The sequence below is a fragment of the Acomys minous genome (genome assembly GCF_964271855.1).
Source record: "Acomys minous genome assembly, chromosome: 13".
Classification (NCBI taxonomy): domain Eukaryota; kingdom Metazoa; phylum Chordata; class Mammalia; order Rodentia; family Muridae; genus Acomys; species Acomys minous.
Window position 1 is genome coordinate 4,232,054 of NC_140495.1, and position 20,465 is coordinate 4,252,518.

The 20,465-nt window shown below is 49.5% G+C and overlaps 1 protein-coding gene across 1 annotated transcript; it reads right to left on the reverse strand.

Moving 5' to 3' along the window:
• Nucleotides 1–15,617: 15,617 nt before the first annotated feature.
• RPSA (ribosomal protein SA) lies at nt 15,618–19,413 on the reverse strand. Its single transcript, XM_084753216.1, has 7 exons — nt 19,327–19,413; nt 18,554–18,719; nt 17,546–17,664; nt 16,715–16,960; nt 16,192–16,320; nt 15,927–16,092; nt 15,618–15,774 (listed from the first exon to the last, which is right to left on the reverse strand). The coding sequence occupies exons 2-7, from the start codon at nt 18,684–18,686 to the stop codon at nt 15,680–15,682; spliced, it is 888 nt and encodes a 295-aa protein (XP_084609342.1). The 5' UTR covers nt 18,687–18,719; nt 19,327–19,413; the 3' UTR covers nt 15,618–15,679.
• Nucleotides 19,414–20,465: the final 1,052 nt, after the last annotated feature.

Below are 20,465 nucleotides of genomic sequence, written 5' to 3' on the forward strand. Positions count from 1 at the left end.
TTTTCATTACAGAAGGTGTTTTTGATGGGTCCTCAGCCAAGACGTGTACTTTACAACAAAAGCTACACAAAGGCTGCACAAAGGCCACACAAAGTTTAAACAAAAGGCTAAAGAAAGACCAAACAAAAGCTAAAGAAAGTTGAAACAAAGAGTGAAACAAAGGGAAAACAAAGGCCAACAAAGATGGGACCAAGACAAAGAGTAAAAGAAAAATCTGAACAAAGCTAAGGCACATCACACACACGCATGCACACCACATCCACACGCTCACTCCAGCGTCCCACGCAAAGCCTCACCCCTCTCCCAGGCTCCCCACAGCCCTCTACCCATAGCAGACCACGCGTGCCGTATCCCTTCCTACCTCCAGCCTGCTCGTCCCACAGAACGGCCATGGGCCATCATGCTAGAGACAAGCATGGATGCGCTTACATCTTTCCACGATGTCAAAATGTGTTAACAACGCATTCCTCAGTATTAGATCAGTTTTGTTGGCTGTAATTTGCTGGGTAATCCTGATTTCCTTTGATAGCCGGTCCCTGGCTAACACAGGGTTTTTTATGCCGAACGTAATGACTAGTATTAACTCTCAAACTGAACATGACACGCCAAGCTGTACTGTGTGCTATGCAAGTTGTAGGATGAATCCAAAAGGATTAAGGAGACCACAGAGCTAAAGAGGCCCCGCTATAGGCACAGCTGAGAGACGACAGGAGAACCACAGCAGGTGTGTTGTAGTTACCTGTGACAGAACACCCTGACCAAAAGGGCCTTAGGGAAGGACAGGGTTCATTTTAGCTTAAACACCCAGGTCAAACTCCATCATTGAGGAAAGCCAGGGCAAGAACCCAAGCATGTACCTGAAGCAGAGACCACAGAGGAATATTGCTTGTTGTCAGGCTCCTGCTTAGCCAGCTCTCGTACAGTCCAGGACTGCCGCCTGCCTAGGGAATGGCGCCGCCCACAGTGCCTAGGCCCTCCTGTGTCAGTAACAATCAAGGAGCTCCCCCCACAGACACGCCCATAGGCCAGTCTGATCTAGGAGGTCCCTCAACTGAGACTCCCTTCTCAGGTGATTCTAGGCTGTGTCAAGTTGACAATTAAAGCCAACTACAGTGAGGTAGTTAGATAAGTAGGAAGAAATTCAGGTGAGGAGCTTCCCGAGGCCTGTAAATGTGAGCTCCAGGGCAGGCCAGCTGAGGCTTGGAGGTATGGAACAGTCAGAAGGGTAGATGGACAGATTGATGTTGAGATGATAGGCAGGTGAATGGCAGTTTGATTGACCTTGGCGAACATGCTGGACTAAAACCCTGTCTACAAAGGGGTGTGTGGATGTGTGTGTGTGTGTGTGTGTGTGTGTGTGTGTGTGTGTGTGTGTAATACACTCAGCATATGAAGGCAGGAATTTGCGAGTGTGACTCTCATTGTGATGTGGCTTGGACCGCGTCTGCAGTTTGTGTGGAGGATCTGACTGTGCCCTCCTCTAAGTCACTCCCCATTGTGTGCAGCTGTGGCTCCCAGGCTGTTCCTAACCCTGGGTGGCTCCACGTGACAAGTGATATTTGGTCCATGTTGAGCGTCAGAGGCAAGATGTCGAGTGCACAGATTCACGACCTGCCCAGCCTCACCTGAGAGGAGAGGAGCAGGTGTAAATAGCTCACTCCTGAAGGGGAGAAGTCTCCACCTACAAACGTATCAAAGGCGACATGAGCACACGCACATATTAAAACCACAGCACAGAGCCAGAGAGATGGTTCAGCTGGTAAAAGTGCCTGCCACCAAGCCCTGAGCCCTGAGTTCAATGCCTGAGTTCGATCACATGGCTGAGGGAGAGAACTGATTCCTGAAAGTTGTTCTCTGATCACAAGGTTTCTACGACGTGTGTATATGCCACACACAGTCTCACACACACACACACACACACACACACACACACACACACACACTACAACATAAGTAAAAATGTAGTCATCAGAGGCTACACAGAGAAACTCTGTCTCAAAGGAAAAAAAAATATATGTGTGTGTGTGTGTGTGTATGAGAGAGAGAAAGAGAGAGAGAGAGAGAGAGAGAGAGAGAGAGAGAGAGAGAAACCAGGCCTGACTACTTATGTAACATGCCAGACTGAAAAGGATTCGATGCACTTCCCTGGTCCCCATAAACTGTGTCCCCTGCCTCCCAATCCCAGTGTTGAGGACCCAACCCCAGTGCCACTACGAGGACTTTATCTAAAAAGGTCTTTACGGAGGAAAGCAGGATAAAATGGGTCACTGACGTGGGACACCACCCAACAGGACAGTTTGCAATGACACATGATGGGAAAGGCACTGTGAGGAGCCAGGGAGAAGACAGTCCTCTGTGAGAGCAGAGAGGCCAGCAGCAAAGCCTTCCTTAAGGCCTTGGATGGAGCCGCTGTCCGGGTCCACGCAGGAGCAACGGCAAAACAGCTCTAGAACTCATAGGATGCGGGCCACCGCTTAGCCAGCCACGGTGGGTGCCTCGGAGAGGCAGAACCCTGAGGGCTACGTGTGCTGAGAGCTTCATGCTGCTGTGGAGCGTCGCTCTGCTTGTCACCCCTGTGGTCACCACATCCCTCATAACACAGGAGTTCTATGAGAACTCTAAGGGGCAGCATCACTGGCTTCACAATAACAATGCTTGGTGTCTTTCAGGCGTTGCTGCGGGAGCCGACCAATGATTCAACCACCACCCTTGAAAAGAACCTGCAGATGTAGATTGTTAGCAAGGACCACATACATCCCTTAGAAAGAACTTGGAAAAATGGATTATTTAGCAAGGTCAGCTAAAGATGTTTTTGCTAGTGGCTCTGACGTAGAAAATCTTACAGAAAAAAAAATAGATTGTTTAGCAAAGTTAGATAAAGATGTTTTTGTGGGGCTGGAGAGACGGCTGGGAGGTTAAGAGCACTGAGTGCTCCTCCAGAGGTCCTGGGTTTAATGCCCAGCAGCCACATGGTAGCTCACAACCATCTGTATTATGATCCGATGCCCTCCTCTGGCTGCAGGTAGAGAACTGTAAACATATAAATAAATCTGTTAAAAATGGAAATAAAATCTTTTCAAAATGATGGTACGCGCGCGCGCACACACACACACACACACACACACACACGGATGTTTTTGTTATTGGTCCTGATGTAGAAAAGTCTTAGGAACAATTTGAAGTTAAGAAACATACACTCGCTGGGCGGTGGTGGCGCACGCCTTTAATCCCAGCACTTGGGAGGCAGAGGCAGGCAGATCGCTGCGAGTTTGAGGCCAGCCTGGTCTACAAAGCGAGTCCGGGACAGCTAAAGATACTCAAGAGAAACCCTGTCTCAAAAAAAAAAAAAAAAGAATGTAAAAAAAAAAAGAAAGAAAGAAAGGTACACTCAGGCTGGAGAGATGGCTCAGAGGTTAAGAGCACTGCCTGTTCTTCCAAAAGTCCTGAGTTTAATTTCCAGCAACTACAAGGTGGCTCACAACCATCTATAATGAGATCTGGTGCCCTCTTCTGGTGTGCAGGTGTACATGCAAGCAAAACATTGTGTGCTTAATAAGTAAATCTTTTAAAAATTTATTTTAAAAAAACATGCACTCCTTTAAAAAATAAAAAGATTTATTTATATAGCATTCTGCCCGCATGTGTGCCTGCATGCCAGAAGAGGGCAGCAGATCTCATTATAGATGGTTGTAAGCCACCATGTGGTTGCTGGGAATTGAACTCAGGACCTTTGGAAGAACAAACAGTGCTCTTAACCTCTGAGCCATCTCTCTAGCCCTGAAAAGTACACTCTTTTTTTTTTTTAATTACGAATTTTAGAGATGGGGTTTCTCTGTGTAGCCTCAGCTGCCCTGGACTTGCTTTGTAGACCAGGCTGGGCTCAAACTCACAGAGATCCACCTGGCTCTGCCTCCCGAGTTCTGTAATTAAAGGCATGCGCCACCTTGCCCAGCAAAATATTGTTTCTCTAAGATCATTTGTTTAAAAAGAAATAGGATGTAACAACATTGTGATTTTTGTACCACTTGAAAGATCTCACTGAGATTATAAGCTGTGGAGAAACAGTAAATGTTGGAACTCGGTCTTTTTGTTCCATCCACCAGATGTATATGTGTGTGTGTGTGTGTACGTGTGTGTGTGTGTGTGTGTGTGTGTGTGTGTGCAATAGCAGGCTAGATTGGAACTTTTTTCCATCTGCACAGATGGATGGATGTGTCCATGTTTGTGTGTAAGGTTGAGTTGCAGCTCCCTCTCTGGAGTTTGCTCCATCCACCCAGTGTGTGTGTGTGTGTGTGTGTGTGTGTGTGTGTGTGTGTGTGTACACATGTATGTATCTATGTATATGTATGTGTGAGGTTAGAGAAGCTTGTAAGAAGAAGCGTGTTGGAACCTACCCGCTGCAGTCTGTCTTGCTTCATCATCAAGCTTTCGCCCAGGCTCACACGCAGCTGGCTTTGCTGTACAGCTCAGGACCACCTACCTAGGGGATGGTGCTGCCCTCAGTGGCCAGGCCTTCCCGTATCCGTGACAATCCAGACCATCCCCCACAGACACGCCCGTAGGCCAATCGGACCTAGGCAGTTCTTCAGCGAGACTCCCCTCTCAGATGATTCTAGGCTGTGTCAAGTTGACAGCCAAAGCCGACTAGGACAAGGTGGGGTTGCCATGTGTGTAGAGGCACATGTACCTCCCACATACATACATAATAAATAACTAATGCACTGGCGGGTTTTATTGTTGTTACTCTTAATTTTGCATTTATTTGTTTATTTTTGCTGTCTGAGACAGGGTCTCACTATGGAGTGTTGGATGCCTTGGAACTTGCTATGCAGACCAGGCTAGCCTGGAACTCAGAGATCTACCTGCCTCTACCTCCAGAGGGCTGGGATATGCCTGGCTTGTAACTTACATTTTTTTAAAGTTGTCTTATGATGTGAAGCAAGTTGACCACTACACAGTATCCTCTCTGACTATGTCCTCTCTCATCAGATGGAAACAGATGAAAGGCAGGCGACATTCATATGTATGCTTTATTGTATAAATATATTAAAAAAATGACCGTTCAGTTTTATAAGTGACTCTCAGGCCACTTGTGGTTTTCAGAGGGTGAACAGCAGTAATGAATTGATTGTTCAGATCTGAGAGAGGCCAGCCAGTGTTGTTCCTCTGTTGCCCTTGGTCTACTTTGGGTCTAAGTCTTCCCCCATCTACAGTTCTGAGCTCGGCTTCACAGATTTCTAGCTTCTTGAGTCTCTGACTTTCTGTGGTAAACAGAGGACGGTGATGCCAGCTGGACTGCCAGCCACTCAGACAAAGCTCCTGTGTGTCCCCAAGCTCCATGCCCAGCATCACTGTCTGCCTCCCATGCTCTGCAAGGGTCCAGTCACAATTGTTTCTGGTCAGCAATGACCTGTGTGAGAATGGACATCGTGTTCCCTCCATAAGGAACTGTGCTTTTCCCCCTGTGCTGCTGTATTAGAAGCCCCTGACTACACATCTATTATAACCAATTCACTATTACCATGGAGAAGGAAACTGTGGCGTGGTGTGGCGTTGTGCAAGGAGTCTAGCAACAGGAGAGACCCAGAGCAAGGCTGTGCCTGCGTGACATCAGCCTGCCACGGTGATTCTGACTGCTCATGTCAGATGTCCAGAGACGTGCGTGCAGTGGGGCAGGACCCTGCAAGTGGAAATGGCCTCTGAAAAAAAGCACATTCTCTCATTTCTAACCCTGTGCTCACTGAGAAGCAGTGGAAGCCTGCTGGGTTGTTCTGAGAGTGTCCAGAGAGGCAGCAAAATGGCCATGAGGGGAAAGGTGCTTGGAGCAAGCCCAACCCCACCACCCACATGGCCACATTCTCCTCTTACTTCTGCACCATGTGTTCATGTGTGCACACACGTTAGCACGTGAGCACACACACAGAGACAGAGAGCATGTAGACCACTTATACACAGCCACAGCACACAGAAACAAGCAGCCTGGGCGAGCGTGCGCGCGCGCGCGCGCACACACACACACACACACACACACACACACACACACACACACACACACACGGGAGGTAGGTGTAGAAGGCAAGGAGGATAGGAGGATCACAACACGCTGTATACAGGTGAGACCTGTCAAATAGACATTAAAAATGGAGGCCTGTTAGCAGACGTGGTGGCTTCTAATCCCAGCACTCGGGAGGCAGAGGCTGGCGGATCTCTAAGCTCAGGACAGTCTAGTCTACAAAGTGAGTCCAGGATAGCCAAGACTAAAACAAAGTAACCCTGTCTTGAGGGCGAAAAACAGAGAGAGAGGGAGGGAGGCAGGGTTTCAATTGAGTTCAAAATGACTTTCAGTTGAGGAATCACCCGATGAGACTGACCTGTGGGCACATCAGTGGAAGATAGTCCCGACTGATAATTGATCCAGCCTTTGTGGACAGTTCCTGAGTAGGGGCTTGCAGGCTACATAATCATGGAGAGTCTGGCTGAGTGTGGGCAAGTGAGCCGGCAGCAGGCAGCATGGGTGCATTTGACTGTGGCGAACTGTCCCGTCTCTGTGTCTTCCCTGCACTACAGGACTATTTAAATAGTAAAACCCCCTGTCTTGATTTTAGTCGGGTTTTGTTTGTTTGTTTAATCACAGCCACAAAGAGTAAGCTAGAAACTTCACCTGTCTGTGGTTACGGCTTGAGCTACCAAGCCCACCAGAAACAATTTAATTCTAGTCAGAAGCGGCCTGTGGGGCAACCACTGTACTGCACTGCCCCCTGGTGGCCAGCTTGGGCAACCACTGTACTGCACTGCCCCCTGGTGGTCAGCTTGGGCAACAACTGTACTGCACTGCCCCCTGGTGGCCAGTTTGGGCAACAACTGTACTGCACTGCCCCCTGGTGGCCAGCTTGGGCAACAACTGTACTGCACTGCCCCCTGGTGGCCAGCTTTGGCAACAACTGTACTGCACTGCCCCCCTGGTGGCCAGCGTGAGTCAATAACAACAGTTTTAAGGCATAGACTGATGACTTCCATGGCGATGGCTCTTCCTGGATCACCCCCGCAGCTTTCTTATGGCCACTGAAAACTGACATTAACCAAAATAGTTTCCAAGCCCCATCAGGTACCACAGTAGCTGACTGCCATGCTGACAGAGATAAGGAACTATCCAGCATCTGGACCAAGCCCATTTATGTCTCTGTTCACCAACAGTCCAAGGGTTTCCATGTTGTGACAGTACTGTTCCTAACCACTGCACTAAACCATGGTGATGCCCATCTATTACCCAGCACCCAGGACATGGATGCAAGAGGTCTCTGTGAGGTCAGGGCTGGAAATGCAATTCGGTTGGTACAGTGCTTACCTGGTAGACACAAAGTCCTGGGTTCTCACCATGCACTGAATAAAGCCCAGCAGGGTGGCTACTGTGTGGTTTTTGTTGGTGGTGGGGGGTTTTTTTTTTTTGTTTTGTTTTGTTTTTTTGGTTTTTGTTTTGTTTTGTTTTTTCAAAACAAGGTTTTTCTGTGTAGCCTTGGCTGTCCTGGACTCACTTTGTAGACCAGGCTGGCCTCGAACTCACACCAATCCACCTGCCTCTGTCTCCCTGAGTGTTGGGATTAGAGGCGTGTACCACTCCACACCTGGCTTTACTGTGTGCTTTTTTTTTTCCACCCTCAGGAGACGTAAACAAACATATTCACTCAAAGCACTGACGTCAGATAAAAACATTAGAGAACTAATGAGTTTATGAGTGTTATTTACAAGAATATGAGTGATGAGTTACAGGAACACGGATGGCTCCAAGGCAGCTGGATCATCACCTCAGTACAGACGATAGCCCACACAACCTGAATCTGAAGCTCCCAGCACAATTTGCAGACATCTCAGCCTTTCTGAGTATATTTATCCAGTAATCATGACTGACTGTATACCCTTGGGGAGGGGGCCTCCTGAATCTTGTAAATTTCAGGAGACTCCTCAGACCTCCGTGTTTACTTACTGGGTCTCAAGGAGCAATTCAGCTTCTTACGACAGAACCTGTGTCTGTGATGCCAAAGCCCCCTTAACCTTGCTACTCAGACTGGACCCTTTTGCTGGTGCTTCCGTGTTTCCTATGTTGACTGATGTGTCTTTCTGGCCAAGGTCTCCAGGCTGACTCATCAACTCTTCTTCTCCCCCGACATTGTTTCTCTATGTGTAGCCCTGGCTGTCCTGAATTCCATTTGTAGACCAGGCTAGCCTTGAGCTCACAGAGATCTACCTGCTTCTGCCTCCCAAGCGCTATCACTGCACCCAGCTCTGATTGATTCTTTAAGTGGTGGATAATTCCCAAGGTACACTCACCCTTGGGAGCTATGGAAAAACATCTGATACCCCCTCTACCTAGGTAGTTCCAGGAACTAGTGTCACCCTCCAAGTAGGTTTGAACTTGCGTCTGAGTTTCCCATTTGCTGTGAAGATCTCTTGGGTGATTTTTGTTTTTTGATTTTTGTTTTTCAAGACAGGCCTTAGATGTCCTGGATGTCTGTCTGTCTGTCTGTCTGTCTGTCTGTCTGTCTGTCTCTCTCTCTCTCTCTCTCTCTCTCTCTCTCTCTTTTTCTAGACAGGGTTTCTCTGTATATCCTTGGCTGTCCCGGACTCACTTTGTAGACCAGGCTGGCCTCGAACTCACAGAGATTCACTTGTGTCTGCCTTGAAGGTCTCTTTATTGCTAGTTTTATTTATTTCTCTGGGCACTTTGTGAGGGCACCAAGGAGGCCAGAGCAATGACACCTGGGGTTGTCTGACTTGTGCAGCACACACACATAAACAGGTTATATAATTTTTAAGCTGGGTGTGGTGGTGCACACACGACTCTAATTCCAGCACTTGGGAGGCAGAGGCAGGTGGGTCGCTGCCAGTTTGAGGCCAGCTGGTCTACAGGATGAAGTAAGTGCCAGGCCAGCTATGGCTACATAGTGAGACCTTATTTTTTTAAAAAGGAAAGAAAAACATATACTTAAAAAATAAATAAATGGTAAGGGGCTGGAGAGATAGCTCAGCAGTTAAGAGCACTGGCTGCTCTTCAAGAGGACCTGAGTTCAGTTCCCATCACCCACATGACAGCTCACAACTATCTGTAACTCCAGTGTCAGGGATCTCCCCTAGACATGTACATGCAGGTAAAATACCAATGCACATAAAAAAATACATATTTAAAAATAAAATGAGGGGAGACCTGGTGGCACTCAGAGGAAGGATAGCAGGCTACCAAGAAGAGACTTGATACCCTATGAGCATATACAGGGGGAGGAAGTCCCCCTCAGGCACAGTCATAGGGGAGGGGAGTAAGGGGAAAATGGGAGGGAGGGAGGAATGGGAGGATACAAGGGGTAGGATAACAATTGAGATGTAATATGAATAAATTAATAAAATAAAATTAAAAACAATAAAAAATAAAATGAAATAAGAAATTCCACACGTATTAACCGCCCCCCTTAGTGTACAGGTAATTCTTCTGGCCTCCTCTCAGGGACCTAGCACCTGCTTATGTCATCACCTGCCGCCATCACCTGCTGCTGCTGCAGGTGTTCCGTGCACATGCCCCGTCTCTCCCTCTCTGCCCCCTCCCTCTGCCCTCATGGCTCTGCTCCCTACCGCCTGTCACCATGTCCACTTGTCTGCCTCTATCCCTTCCCCAGGTCCTCAATCCCCCCCTTCCCCCAATAAACCTTTTACACCAGGTCCGTTGCATGGTGTAATTTCTCAGGAGTACATCTTGGCATGAACATGCCACAGATACCCCTCACTGCATTATATTTCATAACACCCCCTGAAAAAAAAGCTGATATGCAATTGAATTAAAGAGAAAGACAAATGATGAGGTGTGATGGGGGCAAATCATCTACAACTCACCCCAGTTCTCAGGAGGCTGAGGCAGGAGTTCTGCAAGTTCAAGGCCAGTTTGAGCTACATAGTAAATTTCAGACCAGCATGGGCTGTGTAGTGAGTTCCAGCGCAGCAGGGGCTGCAGTGTGAAAACCTGTCTGAAAATTAATCATTTGAAATTTTAAAATATATATCTATGGGGCTGGAGAGATGGCTCAGTGGTTAAGAGCACTGCCTGCTCTTTGAAAGGACCTGAGTTCAATTCCCAGCACCCACATGGCAGCTCACAACTGTCTGTAACTCCAAGATCGGGCACCCTCACACCAACACACATAAATTAAAATGAAATAAAAATATTAAAAAATAAATAAAATATATATCTATATATAGAGGCACATAATATAATACTATAACACCCACACACATTTTGGGGCTCATAAGATGGCCCAATGGTTAAGATCACTGGCTGCTCTTGCAGAGGACCCGGGTTTGATTCCCAGCACCCACATGGAGGCCCACAGTGGCTCTATAACTCCAATTCCAGGAGATCCAATGTCCTCTTCTGCCTTCTGCTGGCACTGGGCCTGCATGTGGTGCACATACATACATGAAGACAAAGCGCTTATACACATAAAGCAAAAATAAGTACTAATCTATATAATGCATATATACATTGTGTACATGTTAATAACGTGTATAATGTAATACGAAATTTTTTGGTTTTGATTGTGGGCCTGGCCTTTAATGGCTGAGCCATCTCCCCAGCCCGGTAATATGAAGAATTTTAAATGCCACCCATTATTTTGTACAACTAATTGACATATCCAAAAGTAGTTCTGACCTTCAGACTGAGCTCCAAAAGTCATCTCCTAAGCTATGACACTCCTGAGCTGTGGCACTCCTAAGCTGTGGCACTCCTGAGCTGTGGCACTCCTGAGCTGTGGCACTCCTGAGCTGTGGCACTCCTGAGCTGTGGCACTCCTGAGCTGTGGCACTCCTGTCTGGCCTATTAATGTCTGTTGATGTGGAGATTTTTTTTTTTGAGACAGGGTTTCTCTGTGTAGCCTTGGCTGTCCTGGACTCGCTTTGTAGACCAGGCCGGCGTCAAACTCACAGTGATCCACCTGCCTCTGGGCCCCAGCTGTAACTGGATGCCAAGGCTCAGAGGCTGCTGGGGACGCCCCTAGCTACGGTCACTTCAGCCAAGCATAAGAGGGGCTGGGGGAGGGTGGCGAAGGCAGAACTCCTCTGACTGTCCCTCAGTGCTGCTCAGGGGATATTCAAACCTGAAAGTGGCCACCACAAGCGCCTCCTAAGTTTGCACTTGGTACCAAGAATACATTAATATAAATTTTAAAAAAATTGAGACAGGGTTTCTCTGTGTAGCCTTGGCTGTCCTGGACTCACTTTGCAGACCAGGCTGGCCTCGAACTCACAGCGATCCACCTACCTCTGCCTCCCAAGTGCTGGGATTAAAGGCGTGCGCCACCACGCCCAGTTAAATTAAAATTTTTAATAATATTTATTTATTATACATACAGTGCTGAAGAGGGCATCAGATCACATTACAGATGGTTGTGAGCCACCATGTGGTTGCTGGGAGTTGAACTCATGACCTCCGGAAGAGCAATCAGTGCTCTTAACCGCTGAGCCATCTCTCCAGCCCCCTAAAATTTTAAATTTTTAATAAAATTTCATTTTATTCATTTTATTAAAAAAAATAAGATAAAGATGTTAGTTGAACCTCTTAAATGATATAGAGACCAATGGCTCCCACCTCACAGCCACTCTAAGGTGTAGGTTGTGAGTCCCATTTCTTTGTATTGGGCTACGTGAATCTGGAAGCCCTCTCCTCCTTCCTCGGAGACACTTTTCAAGGTGTGCGTGGTGTTTCCGGGCACAGAGCCCTTAAAGGAAGCAGAGGGCCGGCCACACAGGAGGCACCGCTGGTGCGACTCCGCCAGCGCCTTCCTAGTGCCCTAGGCACCCCTTGGAAACCTCCTTGGCTGGACTTGTGTCTTGGATCGCCACACAGCCAGAGCTTCCTTCCAGCCAGGCATCTGCTAGTCTCCTCGTGGGTTCTGCCCCTACTTTCCCTCCCGGCTGTGTGTCAAATTCCTTCCTAGGCTCCCGGGCACCCGGACTTCACGCCAAGATGCTCTCAGCCAAGCGGCACCTTGCTCTTCAGGGTCACCACACCCCCCGAACCCCTCCAGGAAGGCGCCTGGCTAATGCCAGCCCCGACCCATAAGGTCTAGTCGGCACCTTGGGGAGGCAGTTGAGGAGCCCTGGGAGGGGGATCTGGAGTGACGGGTGGAAGCCTGGGTGCCCTTGAAGTCAACTAGGGTCATCGGGACTGGCTGGGGAGCACTGCCTGACTGGGAGCTGTTGGAATCGACTGGGGTCTGAGCTCACTGCGGAGCCGTTGGAGACCGTTGGGGAGAGAGGGGCGTGGCCATTGAAGACAGGTGGAGGATATTTGGATCGGGCTGTCAGACGCTGACAAGTGGCCCTTGGGGACAGTCTGGGATCTGTTGGGGACAGATTAGGAACCGTTAGGACTAATCTGGAGACATTTGGGAGCGAGCTGGCTTGGTTGGGGCCTCTAGGGACGTGTGGAAATCTGAGGGAGGGCAACAGATGGGAGCTAAGGAGCAGGCGTGGTGGAGAAGCACGCCCACCAGAAAGTGGTGCCTCTGTGGCCTCCACCCAGTGTGGAACATTGTAGGATGAGGAGGAATCCAACTTCCCACGCAACTTTGGAGCCAGGGCTAACGGGCAAGAGCATCCGGGGCGCAGAGGAGCAGGGCTGGAACTCAGCAAAGCCCCACGAGCATGGGGCTCAGCTGGTCCCCAAGTCCCGGAACTTGCCTGTGCAGGCCCAGAAGGCCCCTGAGAGTGGGCTACCGCACCCACAGAAGCAGCACGGGGTCTTGAGTTGGACTCAGTTTCCTGTCATACTGTGGATGTTTCCGGACCTGAATGAACACAGACTACAGTATTAGAGGTCGCTGAGAGGTGCCAGATACTGCTAACTTCTGATGCACTCTGTGAGTAGCAGTCTAAGCTGCCTGCTCCCCCAAAGTCCCCAGTGCCACTCTGTGTCAGGAATGTGTGTACATGTGTGTGTGTAAGCATGTGTGCTAGTGCTCACCGAGGCCAAAAGAGGGCAGCAGATTCCCTGAAGCTGGGTGTGATGTGGGTGCTGGGGCGAGAGCTGCAGCCCTCTGTAAGAGCAGCAAGCGCTCCTAGCCGCCAGCTGTCTCCTAGCAAAGGACCCTCCTTTTTATCACATGGCAGTGCTCTGCAGAAGGGCTGCCTTGTTCCCTAAACTGCAGATTGGCTCCTGACCATCTGTGTCTACACTCATGAGTGAACACTCAGACCCTGGTGCTGGGTGTGTTACCAGTGACTCCAACATGACAGTAGCAAAGACAATGCAACTAGAAAGTGGTCAGCTGTGTGGTGTTTTCTGTAAACACAAGTCCATAAAAACAAACCCTGCCTACCCTGATAACATGACTCAGAAAGCACCCCCCAAAAAACAGACACCAGAGGTGCCATCAGCAGCCACACAGCTCCCAGCCACCTGCCTTCTGCCTCCAGCCGTGTAGCCCACCCTAGGACAACCAGGGAAGCTAAGATGTGATGTCAGGAAGGTCAGTGACCTGCAGACCTGGTTCATATCTGTTCTCCTTTCCTGGTCCCACTTCTCTTACCTGACCATACTGTGAGTACAGTCAGTGGAGGCCCAGTGAGCCTTCTAGAGAAGAGCTAAGTTTTAAACTATTGTGGGGTGCGCGTATGGAGGTCAGGACAACTTGTAGGAATCCAGTCTCGCCGCCCACCATTGTACCTGAGGGTGGAATTAGGGTCCCCAGGATGGATAGCTCAGGCACCTCCAGTGGATGAGCCACTTACTGGCCAGTCAACATCTCTTTAACCTGGACCCCCCCCCCCCCTTACAAGAGTCACTTGGACAAGTCTTTTGGAGAGCTTTGGGGGACTCTTGCTGTCCTCCCACATCCTCTCACCCTCTCCTTCTTCACAGGCATTGATCCAGGTCCTTGACTAAGGTCACCGTGGGAGCCTGGAGGACGTCAGGACTCAGAGGACTACCCTTCTCTCTCTGGCCTCACTCTCCAGGACCTGTGCCTGAAATGTTTCTGCAAAGGCCATGGGAAAGGGCCTCCCATATCTGAGCTCAGGAATTAACCCAAGGGATGGTCAAGTCTGCAAAACTTCTTTCTGTACCTGCAGCGCTGCCCTTGGCTTCTTTTTACAGGAAAAGGCCCAGAACTCATGCCCTAAAGGGAGTATGCCTAGCCTCCCCTTGGCACCCCTCACCTGGTATCTTTCTTCAGAAAGTGAGCTCTCAGGATGGCTCCCTGGCTTTCTCTCCCTAGGGGCCCAAGCTTTTCTCCACCCTGGTGAAGGGCATATGAGCAAAAAGCTTTGTTCTAGATCACCAGATCTGTGCTTATGACCAAGGCGTCTCAAGAGGCCTATGTACAGCCACCTCAGAACCTCCATCTTGCTGACAAGGGACTCAGGCTTGTTATTCAGTAAAGAATGTGAATAGGAAAGGTGCCAGTTATCTAGATGGCGGCAGTAAATGTGCTGCCCGTCACGATGTCACTGGCCACCTGCAGGTTGCCCACCTTTGTTCTTTGTTCCCTTCTCACTCAGCATTTCAGACCCAAGTCAGGGAGAGGACCTGACTACACTGAGTGGATGACCCTGAAACCAGGTGACCTTGAGATGCCCTGTCACGTTTAATTCGTTGCTCAAACTGTGTCAAAATGATTGGCAATGCAACAGCCCACCCAGCTCCCCCTTGTTTTGTTCCCATCCTTTAACACAAACATGGTGAAGCACCTTTCAGGGATGCAGTTCAGATCCCAAACTGGCTGCCTCCCTCATTTAGCTACCCTGTGAAGAGAGCTGTTTCTACCCCAAATCCAACAGTGACTCAGTCCTTAAGATTTCCTGACATGGGAACCACCCAATGACAAATTTTGTCTGACAGGCCCAAGCTCAGAAGGAACAGAAAGTGAACTCCCAGAGTGGCACTGCTGTTTGAGATATAAGGCCGGCAGCTTGGTGCACCTACTTGAGTTGTGCCCTATGGCTGGCATGTTAAAAACAATATCCAGAGGCCCAGAGGTCCCAAGTTCAATTCCCAGCAACCACATGGTGGCTCACAACCACCTATGTGATCTGATGCCCTCTTCTGGCCTGCAGGTGTACATGCAGAGAACTGTCCACATAAATTTTTAAAAAATGTAACCTGTTATATTTTAGATTTCATCTTTGTGATTAACTGCCCTTTTATGACTAAGCAGTAACTCATCTTTCACAAAAGTTTAAGTACAGTGATCAACAATAAAGTTAAGGTGCTTAACTTCATGCACCTTTGCTCTTGATTGAAGAGTTGTTTATTTTCTCTTATTTCATATTTCACAAATAAGACTCAGGGTTAGCTTCCTGGAGATCTCAGCAAAGAGGCCGATCTCCACATCAAAGAGCATTATTTACAACCACCTGCCCCCCAGTTCTTGGCTAAAAGAGCCCTTACAGCTCTGGCTGGAGAAAAAACTTAACAGTTTTTCTCCTTGGCTGATCAGTTACCTGAGCCATCAGATCGGGCAACCCAAGAGACACAGCGAACTGAAGGTGATTCCACATCTACCCAAGATCCTTCCCTGGACCTTCCCAGAGCCAAGACAGACAACGCCAGGCGCTGGCCGAGTAAAAACCTCAAGAGACAACTTTTAGAGACTTTATTTTCCTTCCATTTCTCCCTTTGCTCAGGTGTCTACAGTGCAACTCAGGACCACTCAGTGGTGGCTCCAACCCACTCAGTGGCCTGAGCAGTGGGAGCGGCTGACCAGTCCTCAGTGGTTGGCTGGGAGCTCCAGTCCTCTGTTAAGAAAACACAAAAAAAGCCATCAGCCCTACTTTCCAACTTACCATCTGACTCCCAGTGTCACAACCACCCACTCATCTCCACTGAAGCCCCATGGCTAGCACAGCTTCATGCTCCTTGCAGCCGATGCCCCAACCTTGATACCCACCAGTAGGGAACTGCTGGATGGGTACGGAGGGCACCTGCACACCCTCAGACCAGTCGGCCACCTCTGGCTGCGCAGCGGTGAACTCAGGAGCTGGTGCAGTCCATTCTCCCTGGAATTCCTCCTTGGTCACAGCCTTCTCAGCAGCAGCCTGCTCCTCCTTCTCAATCTAGTTTTTAAAAGCACAAAAAAGTTTAACCTTACAGAACCAGACCAAAGTCTCCCACTGCACTCAGTGGCCACAAGCACTTAGTAGAGTAAGCCTTACCTCCTCTGGGTCTCTGTAGAAGTAAAGATCAGGCATCACCTCCCATGGGTGCTCACGGGAGATAGTGCCACGCATGCGGAGTACTTCCCGGGCCAGCATCCACCACATCAGACCCACTGAGTGAGCTCCCTGCAAGAGTGAGTCATTAAATACTAGGCTAGGCACAAACACAAGGGCGTCCCCACTCACCTCCCTATGCCATCAAGGCTCCTTGGTCCCAAGTCTGAGTAGGAGCACCCACATGGCAGTTCATACATTGAATGGTGCAGACATAACACTCACACATAACACTCACTTAAAAGAACACACAGGCATCATCACACTTGTAGCAAAGGTTACTATCAAACCCCACTCACTGTACAAGAGTGGGGTGTTAGCGAAAACCTTGCCACTCATTTAGCACACTACCTACACCTGTGAGTTCATCGACCAGTTTGTGACCTCAACTCCAAGCTCTAACAATGTGCACAGGAACACATTTCCCAGGGGTGCCCTTTCCCAAGCTCTCCATCAGAGCAAGCACCTTGTTGTTGCATGGGATGGCAATGTCCACATAGCGCAGAGGAGAATCCGTGTTGCACAGAGCGATGGTGGGCAGGTTGACGTAAGAGGCCTCTGTGAGGGGCTGGTGGTCAGCCCTGGGGTCAGTCACCACTAGAAGCCGTGGCTCCCTGAAGGCTGCTTGGATCTGGTTGGTGAAGGTCCCAGGTGTGAAACGGCCTGCAATAGGAGTGGCTCCAGTGGCAGCAGCGAACTTCAGCACGGCTCGCTTTGGAGAGAGGTATTAAGTCAGCATTTTTTTATGTATACAGTGTTCTGCCTTCATGTACACCTACCCACCAGAAGTGGGCACCAGATCTCATTATAGATGGCTGTGAGCACCATGCAGCTGCTGGGAACTGAACCACCCTCACAGAGGCATTAAAGCCAGAAGCCTTGCCAGACTCAACCCAAAACTCAGGGTGAACTCAGCCCGCCTACACGCACAAAAATATTTTCTTAGCAGAAAAGATGACACTTTACCTCACTTTCTACAACTGAGAAGACTCTTAAACACACTGCACTGTCTGACAGTGACTGACATAGGACTGTTTCCTGCATGGTTTGCCTCCTCAGTCATTGTCCACAGGACTCTGAGAAGTTGTAGGAATATGCAGGTGCGGACACAAAGCCCAGCTTTCTCTCCAACGTTGTGGAAAGGGATTGTACATCACCGGGCACTGCCTATGCTCCCCTACGCCACTAGGACAGGGCCCAGGGAGAGTGACCTCCTGGGGTATCCACGTTGGATACTTCTACTTTTGCTTTTGTGGACTGCTGTCCCAAAACAAAACTCAAGCCCCATTCAACAAACCTGGCCAGTGTTCCTGGAGGAGATGACGCTGACGTCAGCAGGGTTCTCAATGGCAACAATGGCACGAGCTGCAAGCAGCAGCTTCTCCCAGGTCCTCTTCAGATTTATGATGTAGATACCTATAGCAGCAAACCAATTTGTTTGGCTTTTTGGGTAGCCCTGGCACTCACTCTTGAGATCTACCTGCCTCCCGAGTACTGGTATTAAAGGCATGCGCCACTACACCCAGCAGCAGGTGATTTTTATTCTTTGGAGACAGGGTTTCTCTGTGTAACAGTTCTGGCTGTCCTGGAACTCGCTCTGTAAACTGGGCTAGCCTCCAATTCAGAGATCTGCCTGCCTCTGCCCCAAGTGCTGGAATTAAAGGAATGTGCCACCACCGCCCAGCTGCAGGTGGATTAAAAAAAAAAAAAAAGGTGTAAAAGCTAGGTGTGGTAGCACACAACTTTAATCCCAGCACTGGGAGGGAGAGCCAGGCAACTCTGCAAGTTCAAGGCAACCCTCTACAAAGTGAGTCCAGGACAGCCAGGGCTGTTACAACAGAGAAACCCTGTCTCAAAACAACAAAACATGGGTGTTAGGGATCGACTGACCCAAGCGGCCCAGATGAATTTACTAACAGCAACATAGCTGAGCAAATGGATACCCTGTAGGAAGGCAGAAGTATGTGGCAGCGACCACTACCAAACTCCAGTCACAGAGGCAAGCTCTACTGGTGTTAGCGAAAATCCTGCCGTATTCAATGTAGCACACTTCCGACACTCAGAAGTTCACTGGCCAAGACTGGCCTCCACCCCGAGCTTTAATAGTGTGCACTATCAGTTCCACCAGTCTCTTCTGGGTCCTCTGGACTCCTTCCTAGACACACACCCACGATCCAACTCACAACCTAGCTAGGGTAGTGTTCCTCCGAACATCAAAAAGTTCAGCCAGCAGCAGCACTACCACAAGAGCAGCATAGTCAGGAGCTAAAGGAAATTACCCGAATTATGAAAGCCAGTAACTGACCATCACTCTTCCTTTTGTAGATGTATTGCTCCATTTGAAAGTCAAGGTTGGTGCCACCTAAGTGGGTTCCCGCGGCAAGGAATTTGAGGACATCCTCCTCCTTCATCTGCAGGACATCAAGGGCTCCGGACATTGTGTAAGCTTCCCTTTAAGTTACGACGGGAATCTGAGGAAAGAAAATTAATAATTCTAGTTTTTCCTCTTACTTTTCCGAGGCTAGCTCTGACCTAGAACTCAAAGATCCCGTCCCCCGAGGAAGGCTTTTGCCACCAGGCTGGGTACATCCTCTAGGTGAAGGCCGAGTGGGCTGTATCCTAATTCCTCCATCCCTTTCAACTTCTCTGGCCAACTATCACTAGCTGCGTCAGATCTTCCCCGAAAGAGTGGCTTTTGCAGCAGGGCACACACACCAGTTTTGGCCAACTGCAAGCTAACGCTTCCGCGGGCACAGTTGCTAGTGAAGTCTGCGCACGCTACAGTGCGTTGTGCAAGACATGTTTGCGGTGCTTCAGGATTTTCTTGTTACGTCGAGCCTGTGCCCGGCAGTTCCGAACCCACCGCCCCGAGCCTCAGCGCTTCCCCAGCACCCTGCCCGCAGGCCCCTCGAGCCCGGCGTCTGGGCCTCGGGATAGCTGCCGCCCCACCCCACCCGAGACCGCCACGTGGTGCCGCCGCTCCGGCGGACGCAGCCTCGGCGCCCTCCGCGCCCGTCCGCGGGGCGGGAAGGTCGAGCCCCGTGGGTCGCGGGACCTGGCGCGCCCCGAGAGACTCACCAAGAACAACGCCGTATGGATCCGTCCCTGGGCAGCGTGGAAAGGACCAGCTACCGGAAATGACGTCCTTAAATAATCCACAGGCAGCCAATAGCAAAGCAGGTTAAGCGAAGAGGGCAGAGCTTCCGCTACGGAAAGCGGCTTGTGGCACATGCGCAGACCCGCTGTGGCGCGCGCAGAGCGGAAGTTGGACTAGCGCGCCAGCCGGAAGTAGCTGCTGGCGGGAGGGGTCGCACTCAGTGTCTTGCTTGTGTTAAAAGTCGTGCTGTTGTGTACTGTAAGCACAGCCTGTTGCCCCGCGGTCTATGGAGGACGATTTGCCGACAAGCAATTCAGCCTTATCTCTGGGATGCTTTCTTAAAAATATAAACAAGAGTACGCATAAAATTATCTTTTGGTCAAAGAGAAAATGCAGTTAGTAAATTTATTCTGTCCAGCTGGGTGTAGTGGCACACACCTTTAACCCCAGCACTCGGGAGGCAGAGGCAGGTGGATCTCTGTGAGTTCGAGGCCAGCCTGGTCTACAAACAGAATTCTAGGACAGCCAGGGCTAACAGAGAAACCCTGTCTCAAAAAAAGTTTATCCTGTTCAAGAGAAAACGATGTAGCCGGGGCTGGGCGTGGTGGTGCACGCCTTTAATCCCAGCACTCAGGAGGCAGAGGCGGGCGGATCGCTGTGCGTTCGTGGCCAGCCTGGTCTACAAAGCAAGTCCAGGACAACCTGGCAAGTCCAAGGCTACACAGAGAAACCCTGTCTCGAAAAACCAAAAAAAAAAAAAAGAAAGAAAGAAAGAAAACGATGCAGTCACTTAAGGATAAAATGTAGCCTATGATACAAAAGAATTGAAACCTGCAGCCAAGTACATTAAAAAAAAAAAAGACACCCTGTGTGTAAACGATGGCTATAAAAATAAAACTGTCGGTGAAAACAATGTTTACCTAACACAAACAGCCTATGGCATGTAGGCTGTCCTCTTTTCTTTGACACACTCTCAGCATCACAGCCATGAAGAACAAACAGGCTTTGAGCCTGGGCCACCTGGGTCAGAGCAAATTAACCACCAGAGCACATACCCGCCCTCCCCTCTGCTCCTTGAAGAACGTAAGGGCTCCTTCCTAAATTTGAGAACGAAATGCTG